Below are 14,971 nucleotides of genomic sequence, written 5' to 3'. Positions count from 1 at the left end.
GGCGGATTGGATGGGCTTTGAAGCGTGAGTAGAAAGAGATTGTCTTTCCCTGCTGAAAGACACTTCATATTCAGGAGAAGAGCCAAACCCTTTAGCTAAGTACACCGGGCTCTTCAAGGTCAGGCTCGCCGCCCTTCAGCGGCTTCTCTACGTGTCCCACCAGCGCCCCTCGCACTGCGATAGTTTCAGTACCTAAAAAGCACACCACTTCTGATTACCCTCCCTTTCTTTATCCCTTTCTTCCTGAGAGACTATGGACTATGAGAAACAAACTGAGGGCTACAGAGGGGAGGGGGGTAGGGGAATGGGATAGACCGGTGATGGGTAGTAAGGAGGGCACATATTGCATGGTGCACTGGGTGTTATACACAACTAATGAATCATCGAGCCTTACATCGAAAACCGGGGATGTACTGTATGGTGACTAACATAATATAATAAAAAATCATTATTAAAAAAAAATAAAAAAAAAATAAAAAGCACACCACGCCTTCTCTTGCCTTGTGCCCATCTTCGCACAGGCCGGTTCTTTGAGTCTGTAAGTCGCCCCTCCCTCTGCTGGGGGAGGGGAACAGCAGAGCGGACAAGCAAGGCGCTGGGGACAGACGGTGGGGTCCAGCCCAGCTTTGCCCCTGCCAGCTGGTGGGGCTTCTGCTGTGTTACTCAATCTCTGGGTGGGTCAGTGTCCTCATCCGCGAAATGGGGACACAGGATAATCACAGTGCCAGCCTCAAAGGGTGGTTGCGGGGACTCAGTGAGGTAATACATGCGAAGTGCTTGCCAGCTGGGCCCACGGTAATCACCGAATAAGTAGGAGCGGTTGTGATAAACGCTGTACGCCTGCCCGGCTCCCGCTTGTGTTTCAGGTGCTCGCTTCGTCATCTCCTCCCCTCGAGGCTTTTCCGGCACGGGCTAGCTCCTAGGGCTCTGTCGTGTGCTCCCGGTTGGTATCTCCTCTTCTACCAAAGCACCGACACCTGTCACCTCTAGGTATCCCGACCAGATTGCAAACATAACGAGGACAGCGCCAGTAGATTGCGTTGGCTGCTGGGAGGGGCACATGTAGGCACTCAATACATAATCAATGCCAAGGGTGATGGGGAGGGAAGCCTCCTGGGGGGCTGGCGGGTTGGCGGTGGGCCGCTGAGTACGGTGAGGATGACCTTGACGCCGCAGGCAGGAGAGAGAGCCTGGGCGGCCAGGGGGTCTAAAGTTCCCGCCCGCCCCCGGAGGCACCCCTGGGCGGGCGCTGCGCCGCGGGCCTTAGACGGCGCGACACTGGGCCGGGTCTGCGCCCTGGGGAGAAAATGCAGCCGGACGGGTCTGGCGAGCGCGCTGGGGCCCCGCCCCCGCCCCCGGCCCCGCCCCCGGTCCGCACCGCCCCCTCGCGCCCGCCCCCTCGCGCCCGCCTCGCCTCAGCTGGAGCAGCCACCCGCCGCGCCGCCCCCGCGCAGGGCGGGCTCCGCGCGCTTATTCGGCCGGGAGCCGCGCTACTGCGGACCAGCCGCCGGCCGCCGCTGCGGGATGCTGCGCTCCACGTCCACCATCACCCTGCTCTCGGGCGGCGGCGCCCGGGCGCCCGGGGCGCCCAGCAGGAGGGTGAGTAGCCGGGGGCGGGAGCCTTCGCCCTCCCGCCTCCCCGTGCGGTCCGCCTGGCCGTAGCGGGGTCTGGCGTTGGCGACGCGCGGGAGCCGGTTTCCCGGCCTTGAACCCCCCCTCCTCCGCCCCCCAGGCTCAACTCTCCCGTCCCGCCCCAGCTCCGGCCGTGATACTTCTCGACGCCCCTCCACCGGCTCCTAGGGCTTAGGGGACTTTCTGGAATTCCCAGAAATTTCCTCTCCTTCCTGCCTCTGTCAGGCCACGTTTATTGGTGGCAGGAGTTTAAAAAGCAGGGGGGAAACGTTCCTGCAGTGTCCCTATTGAGATTCAAAGGCCATGCATGTCTTTAACACCCAAACTTGCCTCCTTTCAGCGGTGAAAAGAAAAGGTCACTTGTCCGCCCTGGTGACAGAATAACACTGATTCTGGAGTGAGCTTAGCCAAGGTAGAGGCTTCACCTTACAACAGCGAGATCAGCAGCTCTTTCCCCAGGAGCCCAGTGGTATGGGACTTGGGTTTCTGCAAACCACTTTCTTCGTTCTGGTTTAAATACCAGCACAGTGGCAGCAGGCGTAGCCCTGGGAGCCCTGGGCACCATCTCCAGGGCGGCTGCCCTTCAGAAGCGCTCTGTTTCTCTGTCACCTTAGTTCCACTTTCCCTCCCCTCTCCAGATGCTCTGTGCAAGATGCTGGGCGCCGGCAGGCTGCATCTGTCCAGTTCTTATCTCTTCGGAGATCGGCGCCCCAGAGCCCATTGCCAGGGGCTGGCCCCGTGGCTGTTTAGTTCAGCCACTCCTCGGAGTATTTATGATATTTATCATTTGGTGCCTCTTTTCTGTGGTTGAGAATTCTCTAATCACCTTCCCCAAGTTTTAGCTAAACAGATGCTTAAGTCCAAGTCAGGACCCCCGTTGGCGCTCCGACTTCCAGTCTTGTGCACAGGTCTGTTTGCGTTTCCATACCTCAAACAGGTGACTGGCGGCCACCTTCTGTGCTTTCTCTAGCTAGGAGAAAGGCATTGTGTGACTCCTGGGTGTGGGCCAAGTGATGGCTTCTGGGGGGTGGGTGCCGGTGTGTGCGTCTGCGCAAGCATCCGCGTGTGCGTGTCTGTACACCAGCCACGGAGGGTGCGCAGAACTCGGGTGGTCCGGTTATTAGTTCGTAAAGCAAATGGATGGATCCCCGTCAGGTCCAAGTGGGTTTCCAACCCCAGTCCCAGCCTTACTCTAAACAGACATTGGCCTTTTTTCTATGGAAAGCCTGCTCAGTTGGAACACAGTTGTGATTGAGAAAGAATGAAGTCACTGAGAGGCCAGCCCGAACCTGGACCGAGTCCTACGTGGGACCAGATTGCATGGAAGTGTCAAGTGCCCCTCGAGAGATGGGCGGCTGGAGTGGGTGGGTGCAGATGTGACCAGTACACAGATAAGCTTTCTGAAGATGGTTTTTCTCAAATGTTTACTTTCAACTCTTTCTTCAGTTGTAAGTGGCACAGTGGACAGACTATGGAGAAGGCTTTGCCTTTTGAATAAGACAACCAAAATGCTTTGGGCTGGAAGGGTCAGGGACCCGAGTCAGACCATGTAGGCTGTTCTGAGCACACGGGAAAGAAGATATCTAAAGGTTCTAGGGTTCCCTTTATGTTTTCTTCTGCTCATGATTTGCAAATGCCCCAGGTCCTGTCTATGTGTATGTGTGTGGTGGGGGACATGGTGGGAAGATGTGATCCATTGATTTTTTTATTTATTTATATTTATTTATTTTAAAGATTTTATTTATTTGACAGAGAGAGACAACCAGTGAGAGAGGGAACACAAACAGGGGAAGTGGGAGAGGAAGAAGCAGGCTTCCAGTGGAACATGGAGCCTGATGCGGGCGGGGCTCGATCCCAGGGAGCTGGGATCACGCCCTGAGCCGAAGGCAGACGCTTAATGACTGAGCCACCCAGGCGCCCCTGATTTTTTTTCTTTTTAAACAACATTTATAGATATCCTTTCTGGATGATACAGGGCTAGGCATTGGGGTCCACTCTACCCGTGGAGGAAGTCCTTGTCACAAACTATCATCGTGAGGGTCGTACAGTGTCAACAAAGTTGGGTGAAGCTAAAAGGAGGGGTTCTTTCCAAAGCAAATGAGGAAGACCCCCCTCTTCAGGAGACATTTGAGTTTGGTCTTGCAGGGCGAGTAGGAGTTTGTGGGGCGATTGACATTGGGATACGGAAGGGAGGAACTGCTACTCATTTTAACGTAAGTCTTGGCATATACTGTATATCATAAGGGCATATTGAATTTGCAAACGCTTATTTTTTTGGAAAAACAAGAATGGGATGTCTTGAAAATAAAGTTGTAGACCAAGTAATCATGAAGAGGGTTCCTGAAGTCAAAAGTAGTTTGTCAGCAAACTCTGTTTCATCCTCTCTTTCCTCTTGAGTGTTAGACAAGGGATTGTCTTGAACAAGAACGTGCTAGCCATCAAGATAGCGTTTCTGCTTTATCCAAAGAGCTTACCAAATTAGGGGCTGCGGGAGAACTAGGCTGTGTTGGTCCAGATATTCAAGCCGACTAGAAATGGTGGTGACAGCTGACACTGAGCAGGGAGTGTTCTGAGTCAGCCATCCAGGGTGGTGTAGCCAGACCGGACTGTCACCGGTTATCCCCTGTCCCGTGGCTGCCACCTACCATTTGTACTTCCTTCTTATCTGAAATCATCTCTCAAAGGAAGAAAAAAAAAACAAACTGTGGGAAAGTAATTTCTGTCAGCTGATAAGCAAAGAGGCATTTATGGATGCCAAGCAGCAGGGGTTGTGAAATTAAAAAAAAAAAAATCTACCTTCAAACCAGTTGCGCACTAAAAATAGTTTTATCTATGGCAACAACAGGAAGATAGATTGGCTGGAGAATAACCACAGACAGCACGATGCCCTTAGAGAGTAAGGGAAAACATTTACAAAAATACTGACCTTGCCTCACGATTGTGAAGGCAGTTTTGCAAGTGAAGTTAATCCCACTAAATGAGCCTTTGAAATGGAAGGTCAGCTGTGTGGCCAGGTTGTGTGCATGGAGGGGGAAGGCACGTGTTGCTTCGTGCAGCCAAATACTTTTGGTGAGGCTGTTCTGCTGGGGCGGTGAGAGACCGAGATCTGTCAAGGGTTTCCTCCAGCACCGCGCTGTCTTGATAATAAGATTATTGGCTGGTGTTGCTGGTGTCATGGCCCCTCAGTGGCTCATAAAAAGAAAAACAAAACAGAAGCAAACCCAAAAAGGCCACAGGATAGGACTGTTTCCTACCCTGCTCTTGCTGATATTTCGATTTGGCAAAGGCTTCCTGTCGAAACCCAATTGGCCTGCCAGTCCTCACTCCCTAGCTAACGCAAACTCTCCTAGGTCCCATTTCTGTCTGATTGGCTCAAAATAAAGAATTTTCTTTAGCTGGCCAGTGAAGGGGTCAGACAGGTATTTACTTCCTTTTCACAGAAACATCTGAGTGCGTAACTTCTGTATCTGGGGGCTCCGAGGAAGGGACCTGGCGTTGTGGGACCTCCGTGTCTGGTAGAAGGAAGCTAGCAGTGGCATCCGCCAGGGATGGGTGGGCAGGGGGCCCACTGCACCCAGAAAAGAGGCTGGCTCCTCACCAGGGCTCCCTGGACCTGGCCCTTGACTGGCCAAGTTGCAAAGTTTTGGAACCCTGGCATCCTCAGGCCTTAGCCAAAAAGCCTCTGTCACTAAAGTGTGACAGTTGTAGGTTCGGAAAAAATGTCCCAGCCTCTGTGCTTTGGTTCACCCAATTTGCTGTGTCAGAGGTAGGACGAACAGACCTGAGTCTTGGGGACTCTTACGGAAACTTGACTTCCTCAAGATGGCGAGCCCGTGGTAGTTCTGCAGAGGGTGTGGAGTGGGATTCTGGACCTTTCCGTGTCTTCAGTGTCCTGTGAGAGGGCTGCATACGTGGTCTGCGTCACAGTTCATCTGTGCTGAGCACCCATACCCGAACGAGAAACCTGGACGCCCGAGCTTCTGATCACTTGGAAAACCCTTTCAAGTCAGTCAGCCTCAAAACTGGTCTAGTTGTGCTCATGGAGCTGTGCATCCAGGGCTCACTAACCAGAGACCATGTTGAAAAGCTTCCATCTGAAATACTTTCAGCTGTTAACTGCGTCATGGTCTTAGAGCTTCCTGTGGCCGGCTGGCCCAGCCTAAAACAGTTCCAGTGTTTTCCAGCACACAGAAGAGGGACACAGGGGTATTTCCCTCTGTCCCGCTTTAGGTGAGTGATTAGTTCCTAAATTTCAGTCCTACTGCTGACTCTTTAAGGCCAGAGTGCCCTTTCTAAAATACAAAACCCAGTGAGCTGGTGACCCTGCTGCGGGAGCCCCCTTGGAAGTACCAGCACCAAGTACAAATTCTATACTTTAGCATCTAGGCCTTTCTGATCTGGCCTTTGCCTTCCTTGTCTCCCTCCCACACTTTTTCCAGATATTCCAAATTACTCGCCATTCCCCAGGAATTCCATGCTGTTCCTCCCCTCTTCCCTGCTTCTTTGAGGAAGGGTCTGCTCCTCCAGGGAGCCTGTCTGAACTCGCCTTTCTGCGTTTCCCTAGAGGCCTGTGCCCCCGGTCATTGCTTGCGTCATCTATGATTAACTGCTTGAGGAGAGGGTTTAGGGACCCTCTCTCTCCAGGCCTGGTGTAATGGGTGCTTGAAAAGAGGAGGGGGTCACTGGGGTCCCAAAGGGGCCACACTTTACACTGAACTGGCAAACAGGAAACGAGGAAGAGAAGCTTGGGGTAAAGCCAGCCCATCACCTCTGGCCCACCTGGGCAGGAAGCAGGTGACACAGATGGGAGTGCTGGTCCCAGTGAAGAGTTTGACAGTCCTGGGAAGGCCTCCAAACAGTCCAGTTGCCTCCTCCTGTTGCACAAGTTGGAGTTTCATTTCTTTGGTGAAGTCAGTGGTTCTCAACCCTAGTTGTATGTACAATCACTGAGAAGCTTAAAATATCTATGCCCAGGCCCCACCCCAGACCGTGTAAACGTGAACCTCTGAAAGTGGGATAAAAACACCAGTGTTGCTCCGGAAGCTCCCCCCCCAGGTGATTCTCCCAGAATGGAAGCTACTTCTTTTATCCTTGCTGTCTTCTTACAGCTTCCTTGGGAATGCAGACCCTCCTGGGACAGTGCCCTGGAAGGTCCCATTGGCTTCGTGAAAGGTCAGGGTGGTGGTGGGGGCAGGGTGGGGAGGGGAGTTCCCAACACTCCAGCTCACACTGGTATTTGGGTGCGTTCATTGACCTGCGTTTTCTCTGCGTGTTGGCATTCCGGGGCACGTTGTGTCCTTGTACAGGAGTGAGGCAGTGAGGACAGGCAGGAGCGGTCACTGTCCTTATATTTATGAGTTTTGTCTGGAGTCCGTCCTGACACAGAAAAGAGGGGCTCGAGAACACTTTCCACCACCTACAAAGAGTCCGGGTGTGCAGGTCAGCTCCTGCCCCCTCGGCCACATTTGGCCCTCTTGGCTTGTTTCGTATGCGTCTGAAATGAGAATGGATCTTATAGTGGCCTGCAGAACCTCTGTATTTACTATTTGGCCCTTTACTTCTGAAAAGGTTCGCCCCACTCTGATGTAGAAAACCAGGCCTGTAAGTTCAGGGCCACAGCAGAGCTAAGAGGCCAACTCCAGGCGGGGCATGCCTTGTTCCACGCAGCCTGACCCACATATTTATGTCCTCCGAGCCACAACACAGGACCCACACCTCCTGTTGTTAGGTGGAACTGGGCAGGAACCCACAGTCACAAAGTTGACCAGGCCTTAGAGAACTGGAAATGCGTTTGGCTAATTTCCTTAGGGAAATGCGTCTTTGTAAACTGACAAGCAGCCCCGCCCCCTCCCTGGGTCATCTTCTCCACCCCTTTTTATTTGATGATAGTTTTTTCTTGGGTGAGCCCATGTGCTGAAGCTGAGAGCGTGATGGTATGTGGATCCCCAGTTTCCCCCGTGGGTGGAGACCCAGCCTTCTGCCTCCACATGAGGGGGTCAGACCCAAGGACCCAGAGGACCTGCCTGGCTCCCAGGTGCCCTGAGTTGCAGACAAGGGCTTGGCTGTGTGTTTTCTTGTGGAGGAGGCTTGAATACTATCTGCCGCTCCCTTGATGTCCCTCCCAGGGGGGTTGGTTTGAAAAAAGTGGAAGGCTCTCTGGGGAGTTTCACGTGTATTTGCCCAACTGTGTTTTAGTTCAATCTAAAAAGAAACTCCTGCTGACATTTAATTTACTGAACAAGCGCCTATTATGTGTTGATACTATGCTAAGCCCTGTAAGGGCAACAAAAGCAGTTAAAGCACAAAGCTTGCTTGATATCTCCCTCTATTCCCCCCCCCTCCATCCGTGTTGTAATGCATAGAATATAATAGAAGGTACTCAATAATTGCCGTTGAATCACTGAACTCAGATCTGAGTGTTCGTCCCTTCCTCCAAAGAGGTGAATGACTCCCAGTTGCCTTCCACTAGGGATCTTGCTTCTCCATCAGGCCTTTGTGGCTTGCTAGAGTTTGGGCCCCACCTGTCTGTGTTCCTCTCCCACTCTAGTGTAGGCTGCAGGCCCACTTAATGTTCTCAGAACATTCTCACATCCGTGCCTTTGGCCATCCTGGAGCAAATGCCTTGCCTGATGGTTGTTTGTGGTTATTGTGACGTTGGATTCTCCAAACCTCAGTGAACCACAAAGTGCTTTCTGTCTTTCTATACCCAGCTCACATGTCATCTCTAGGAGCCTTGGATATATTCCCACCTCCAGATGAGACTGTTGTTCCTTTTATATCCCTTCTCCTTTATAAGGAAGTGCAATCCCACCGCGCCTTAACCACCAAGATACCCTGCCTCTCGGGACCTTGTCCCGGTTATGCTAAGTGTTCTTATTCGCCTTGTTCGGGTGTGTTTTTGGATGCTGAGCTCTTGGGAACATGGCTGTTTCTTTTTCATCTTGGTACCCTCGTCGCCCTTAAAAGTATTTTGTAAGTAGCAGGTGCTCTGTAACCTAATGATGAAATACACCGAGTCCACCTTCCTGCTTTTGATCCACTGGAAGGGACCCTTGCATGTAAGGACCGCTAATCCAATAGCTGTGGTGTTCAGGGGACGTAGATTGAGTTCTTCTCAACGTTCAGAGCATAAGGCTGAGCCAGCTACTGCGGAAGTCCCTGGGAATAACGTGCCCTGCCTTCCTCAGGGACTGCCTAACCTGGGCTGCTCTGGGTATCATGTATCGGAGTTTAAGGAAACCATGGAGCTCAGCATCATAAAATGCTCAGAGAGATAAGCAATCCTGTCTTGATGATACTCCGTGGGAAGTTTTCCCGCAGGGGTGTTTCCTGAAAGTGAATGAATTCAAGGAGGTAAACTATACCAGGTCAACCTAGTAGGACCTTCAGGGCTTACTCAGTGCTTCTGTTGAGGAATTCAGGGTATTTTCTAGCCCTCTGGTTCTCTTTGCTGCTCTTGGGGCTGTCCTAAGGGACTAGGAAAGCTTGATCTGTCGTTCTCTTGGATACATTCTTTCTCAATCTTTATTATTGCTATTACTGCTATTATTTTTAATTAAAAAAACGTATACCTACTTGGAACAGCTGGAAACCTGGTGGGAATCGTGCTTTACGGAGATAACCATCACAACCATCAGCTGGTTGTGTTTCCTTCCAGACCTTTTTCCCATAAATCTATAAGAATTATTAGAGTGTTTTTAAAAGCCAAAAATGGGGGGTGCCTGGGTGGCACAGCGGTTAAGCGTCTGCCTTCGGCTCAGGGCGTGATCCCAGCGTTATGGGATCGAGCCCCACATCAGGCTCCTCTGCTGTGAGCCTGCTTCTTCCTCTCCCACTCCCCCTGCTTGTGTTCCCTCTCTCGCTGGGTGTCTCTATCTCTGTCAAATAAATAAATAAAATCTTAAAAAAAAAAAGCCAAAAATGGGATTATTCGCATTTTTTCCTGCCATTTTCTCTTTTTCACGTGACCACACATTTGGTCATCTTATCAGGAAGGCGTCTGATCCTCTTCCAAGCTGGGTTGACACTGTCCGCAGTTGGTCAGCGGGTCAGCACTGATGAGAGAATGCTGGCCCCATGTGTAGCCCAGGCCTTCAAGCACCTCTAAGGCCAAGACTCAGCATTTCACGTAGGGGCCTGGGTGGGGCCTCAAGAACCTGCTGCGTTGCCAGATAGCTCTGAAGACAAATGTGTCATCTTACAGGTTCATCTTGTGTTAACTCATTCTCTAGCACCAGGGAAAACCGATAGTTTAGGGGAGATACATTCTTTATCCTGGGGCTTTGTCCTAGCCCCGGTCCACTCGAGTGCTGCAGGAAGTATGCTGAGGAGCGTCAAAGCTCTGGGTGGACAGATCAAGAAGTGTCTCAAGCAGGGGAAGAGAACAGTGCACTTTTGGGCGACTGGACTGGTGGGGTCCCTTCTGGGCCTCACGTCCTCTTCAGTCTTTAGTTTATTCTGAAAATTACTGCCGTTGGGGACCAATCGCCCTACCCGAAGATATCACCTAGAGTAGATGCGTTGACCAAATTGTTGTTAGCATGGAAAGCAGAACCATAAAGCCAAGTGGGCCTGTTTCATTTTGGAGCTTGTGGAATGATGATCGCATCTAGATAATAACACAAATATCTCCTGCTGATAGAGGCTTACTGTGTGCCAAACTTCCTTTTATCTGCATTTACACTTGAGATTCAGAGAGATTGAATAGCTTGCCCATAGTCAACACAGCCAGTAGGCGTTGATACCTGTATGTGTGTGCACTTGTGCAAGTGTGTGCGCCCACGTGTATATGTGGTACAGGGATGGGGGGCAGGACAAAAGCACTTCCTTTTCTCTGCAAAATGATGCTGTGGATTAGATCAGCCCATCACAGAAGATTATGGACCATCACAGACTTGGGTTGCCTATCTGGTGTGAGTTACACTTTGATGTTTGTGCAAATGCCCGCTGGTTTCGATCAGTCCAGGTGGTCCCAAGTCAGAGGTTTGCCTTTCTCTGGAGGAACTGGGATGCGCATCCGTGCTCTTGCCTCTCAGCTAAGAGCGCTACCTCCGAGCTGGAATGGGTGGTTTGTCTTTGGCCAGCATGACTAGCAGCGAGCTTTGAAGCTTTGGTGCAAAGTTGGCCACATCAGGGCCAGTGAGAGCCCTGGAGTCCCCGGGGGATGATGCTTGTCCACAGGAGAGTGAGGATGGAGAATGACTGTGACACCAACTCATTTAGCTGAAAGAGCTGGGGTTGTTAAATCCAGAGGAGAAGAGGTTCAGAGGGAAGGAGGCCAGTGTAGAGAACGGGGAATTCTGTTGCCGTCCCTGAGGGCAACCTCGGGTCCCTTAGGTAGGCGTTCTGAGGGAACACGTAAGTTCATCATCAGGAAGGTGGAGGTATCAGGGAGCAAAATGGGGTGTCTCGAAGGGAGGTGACAGTGTATATGGTGGTGCTAACACAGGTCCCAGTGGGCTCTCTTACGTGTGCGTGGAAAATGCTGTCCTCATTCTGAGCGGCCACCTGCCAGGTACACGGGTGCGTGTGGGAGTTCCTTCCTAGACCGGCAGGTTGGACTTCAAAGGTCTTTATAATCCCGTCGCATTCCGGGTGTCGAGGCTGCAGGGCAGTTTTGCTCAGAGGCTGCTCTGTGGACCAGTGCAGACCCGTGACCCTTCAGACGAGGTTGGCGATATATTAATTTGCTAGGGCTGCTGTAAAAAGTACCACCAGCCAGGTAACTTAAACAACAGACGTCTATGATCCCATAGTCTGGGAGCAAGAAGTCCAAAATCAAGGTGTTGGCAGGGTCGGTTTCGTCTGAGGGCCGTGTGGGAGCGAGTAGGCCTCTCTCTCTAGCGTGTTCACGTGGTGGTCTCGCTATGTGTGTGTCTGTCTTCCAGTCCCCTATCCTGTAAGGATATCAGTCATTTTGGATTAGGCCCACCCTAATGACCTCATTTCAACTTAATAACCTCTGTAAAGACCTGTGTCCAAATAGGGTCCCATTCTGAGGTCCTGGGGGTTAAGACTCCAACATAGGAATTTTCGGGGGACACAGTGCAGTCCATAAGAGGGACAAGCAGCACTCCCATGAGTCACGCCCACATGGCTGTGGGCTGGGTACTCTGCATGCTGCTGGGACCCTCTTTGGGCTTTTCCAGTGGCCCGATCACTTCTCCCTGGGAAGTCACAGCAGGACCAGGCTGTGACATTAGGGTGAAATAGACATCATGTGGCATGAAGTATATTCTCGTTGTTGTGCAAGCTTCACCACCATTCATCTGTAGAATGTTTTTATCTTTTCAGACTGAAACTCCATACCTACTTAACAATAACTCTGCATTCCTCTGTCCTCAGTCCCTAGCAATTACCGTTCTGCTCTCTGTCCCCATGCGTTTGACTCTTCTAGGGACCTCGTATAAGTGGAGTCATACGGTATTTGTCTTTGTGGGATTGGCTTCTTTCACTAGCCATAATGTCCTCAAGGTTCAACCATGTCGCAGCACGTGTCAGAATTTCCTTCCTTGGTAAGGCCGGGTAGTATTCCCTTCCTCATAGACACCGCATTTCATTTATCCGCTCTGCCATCGATGGCCAGTGGTGTTGCTCCCGCCTTGACTGTTGTGCATAGTGCTGCTGTGAACACGAGGGTATGGACTTGTAAAAAACTTTGTGCTTATGCACGTCTGTCGGAGAAAGATTCGACATACAGTCCCAGAGAAAGCCCCTTCACAGCACAGACCTCATGGTGTGTGTTTGGACCTATGCGTGTGAGCGACGATCATTCCGCACGTGCTGTTACGGAAGCTGAGCCATTAAAAAAAAAAAATGTTCGAATGCTGTGCAATTACTTGGTAATGTCCTTGTTTCGAGCAGGAAGGTGGCGAGTGCCTGTTCTGGGCTGGCGAAGGCTGGTCTTATCCTCGGGGTCCCCTCTGCTGTTGGTACGATCACCTCATTGCTCAGTGGGGGAAACAGGCTCTGAGAAGCCCAAGGTCACCCAGCTCTTTCTGCGTCAAAGGCGGCTTCATAACTGGCTTCTCCTCTCCGTCTCTCCTAGGCAAATGTCTGCAGACTGCGGCTGACCGTACCCCCCGAGAGTCCAGCCTCAGAGCCAGGTGAAAAGAAGGTCGAAGGAAAAGAACAAGTAAGCCGTCTCTGAGGCAAAGCTCTGACAAGTTCTCATCTTTTCACTCTTTTATTTTAACCCCATGCCCCGCCCGCCCTCTATCCAGGCCATTCACAGAGTCTGAATGGCAGTGACTCTGCTGATGAAAAGGCCCTCTCGACCTTGCCACCCCATCTTCCATCTTCCCAGAAGTCAGACCGTCCTGCCTGGCTGGCTCTGTCGGCCTCCTGCCCCTGCTCTTGTTTCTTGGTGAACACTGGCTCTGTGTGGCCTCAAAGCTGTAGGGACGCTGGCCTTAGTGACAGGTGCTGTGGCAGGGAACGAGTTTTTCCTGAAAGAGCCCAGTCCTGTGGACTCAAAGGGCCCATTGTGAGTTGCCCGCGGCCGAGCCTTTCTCAGCAGCTGGAGGCAGAAGCCCAGCTCACAGTGAAGGCCGCCTGGAGAGGCCGAGCCCAGCGGGCAGCCTGGGCGCAGGGCAAGGGCGCTTGGCTGGAGGGCCGAGGAGGTCAGCAGAGATTTCTGTGCCAGCTTCTGTGCTAGGTGCTGGGCCGCGAAGATAAGTCTGACCTTGTCCTTGTCTTAGAGGAGCTTGGAGTTTTTCAGGTGAGACAGACCTGTGAGCAATGTCGGTGTGTGGTTTTAGTGTTAGGATCTGGAAGGGCGAGAAGGGCTATGGGAGCACGGGGAAGGGAATGACTGCTGGGGGTGACCTTGAAGCAGAGGCCGGGAGATGCATAGGCGGGGCCGCTCACCTCTAGGCCTCTTGTCCCGGGCAAGCCATTTTTCTGGCTCACAAATAGTTCAGGGACACGTCCCGTGTCCTGGGCACCGTGCACGCGGCTGTAGTGTACTACAGTGGACGACACCCTGAGTCCAGCGGTGAACAAAGCAGTGAGGACGACGTGCCTGTTGTTCACACAACTTACCTCCTAGTCGGGGGAGAAGGAGAATGAAAAATCAAGCCTTCTGAATTTAGAAGGTGATAAGTGCCGATGGAGACAAAGCAAGAGAAGGGGACAGGAGTGCCGGGGGCGGGGCAGGTAGCAATCTTTCTCATGAATATCTTTCCTGTAAGCATAGAATAAAGCAGTAAAATGATAGGATACGTGATCATAGAAGTTTTGTAAATGGAATCATGAGACAATGAGAAGACTTGCTCTGGAGTTGACCACTGACGCGGCCACCTGTAAAAAGAGGAAGCTCCTGTTTGAGTGGTACATGGTTGATAATGTCCTTAAATTTACTGTGTTGGTCTTTGTCTCTCCTCCCCTTACGCCCTCCTTCTCCCCGCTTTCTAGCAAGGGCAGAGCTGTCTGTGCCAATTCAAATGATGAGTGACAGGGAAAGGAGGACGGGGGGAGGGAAAATGATATGATGAGAACAAGGTTGAGAGAAGGTACAGTTGCTTATCTGCTTAAGGAGTGAGGATGGGTCCCACCAAAGGATCCAGAAAAATGGCTGGTTCCAGGGTGAACCTGGGACGTCTCGAGCCGGAGAGCGAGGTGGGCACTTCCACGGGCGGGGGGAGGTGGTCATAGCAAAGGACCCAGAAGCCGGTTCAAAGGGGGTCTCACTGCACTGGCCAGATTGGAACAACGTGAACATCAAAAAGTAAAGACAGTAATATGTTTTGACGTGTTGAATAATAATAAAAAAACAGACTCATGAGTTTACAGTAATATCAGAGCTTTAAAAAGGGAAAACTATTCTATGGAACTTCAGCTGATAACTTCAGAAGATCTCTATTTTGTAACTGTCCAGGTCGGTCCATCAGTGGATGCAGAGGCTAGCTGGTGGAAGGTTATTGTGGAATGGTTCTTTCGCATGCTCCCCGAGTACCCCCTCGCTGGTTACTTCCTGGCTCTGAAGGCGCAGTGTGCAGTCTGGCAGCCAGCATTTCACCCAAAGCTTCCATCTAGCTTTCGCGGTGGGGGGCCGCCCGGTCTGTGGGCTTCCTGTGTCATACTCCTGCCAAACTTGCTCAGCTACATCGAATCATCAGAAAACAAAGAAACCCCACATGTGGGACACTCTGCAAAAACAGGTGGCCGAAAGGAGACTAAGGAGAGTTAACATCAAATATAATGAGAGAGCCTTGGTTAGATCCGGGCTCAAAAAAAAGAAAAAAAATCTGTAAATTCCTATTGGGATAATTGTACAGTTTTGGATATGAACCACGTCTTAGATATTCTTGAATAACTGTTCCTTCTCTTCCTTGTGATG

At 51.5% G+C, this 14,971-nt stretch overlaps 1 protein-coding gene across 1 annotated transcript in view; it reads left to right on the top strand.

Annotated features, from left to right (window-relative positions):
- Positions 1 to 1,448: 1,448 nt before the first annotated feature.
- Positions 1,449 to 14,971, top strand: part of LOC103676852 (myocardial zonula adherens protein) — an 85,587-nt gene continuing 72,064 nt past the window's right edge. Inside the window, exons 1-2 of the mRNA XM_040620596.1 lie at positions 1,449 to 1,599; positions 12,680 to 12,766. Of these exons, the coding sequence (XP_040476530.1) occupies positions 1,525 to 1,599; positions 12,680 to 12,766 (162 nt within the window). The 5' untranslated portion in view covers positions 1,449 to 1,524. The remainder of the gene's footprint in view (positions 1,600 to 12,679; positions 12,767 to 14,971) is intronic.

This window comes from Ursus maritimus, unplaced genomic scaffold, assembly GCF_017311325.1.
Source record: "Ursus maritimus isolate PB19 unplaced genomic scaffold, ASM1731132v1 scaffold_35, whole genome shotgun sequence".
In the NCBI taxonomy this organism is placed as follows: Eukaryota; Metazoa; Chordata; class Mammalia; order Carnivora; family Ursidae; genus Ursus; species Ursus maritimus.
Note: the sequence above shows the minus strand (reverse complement) of the source record. Positions and strands in the feature narration are given on the sequence as shown.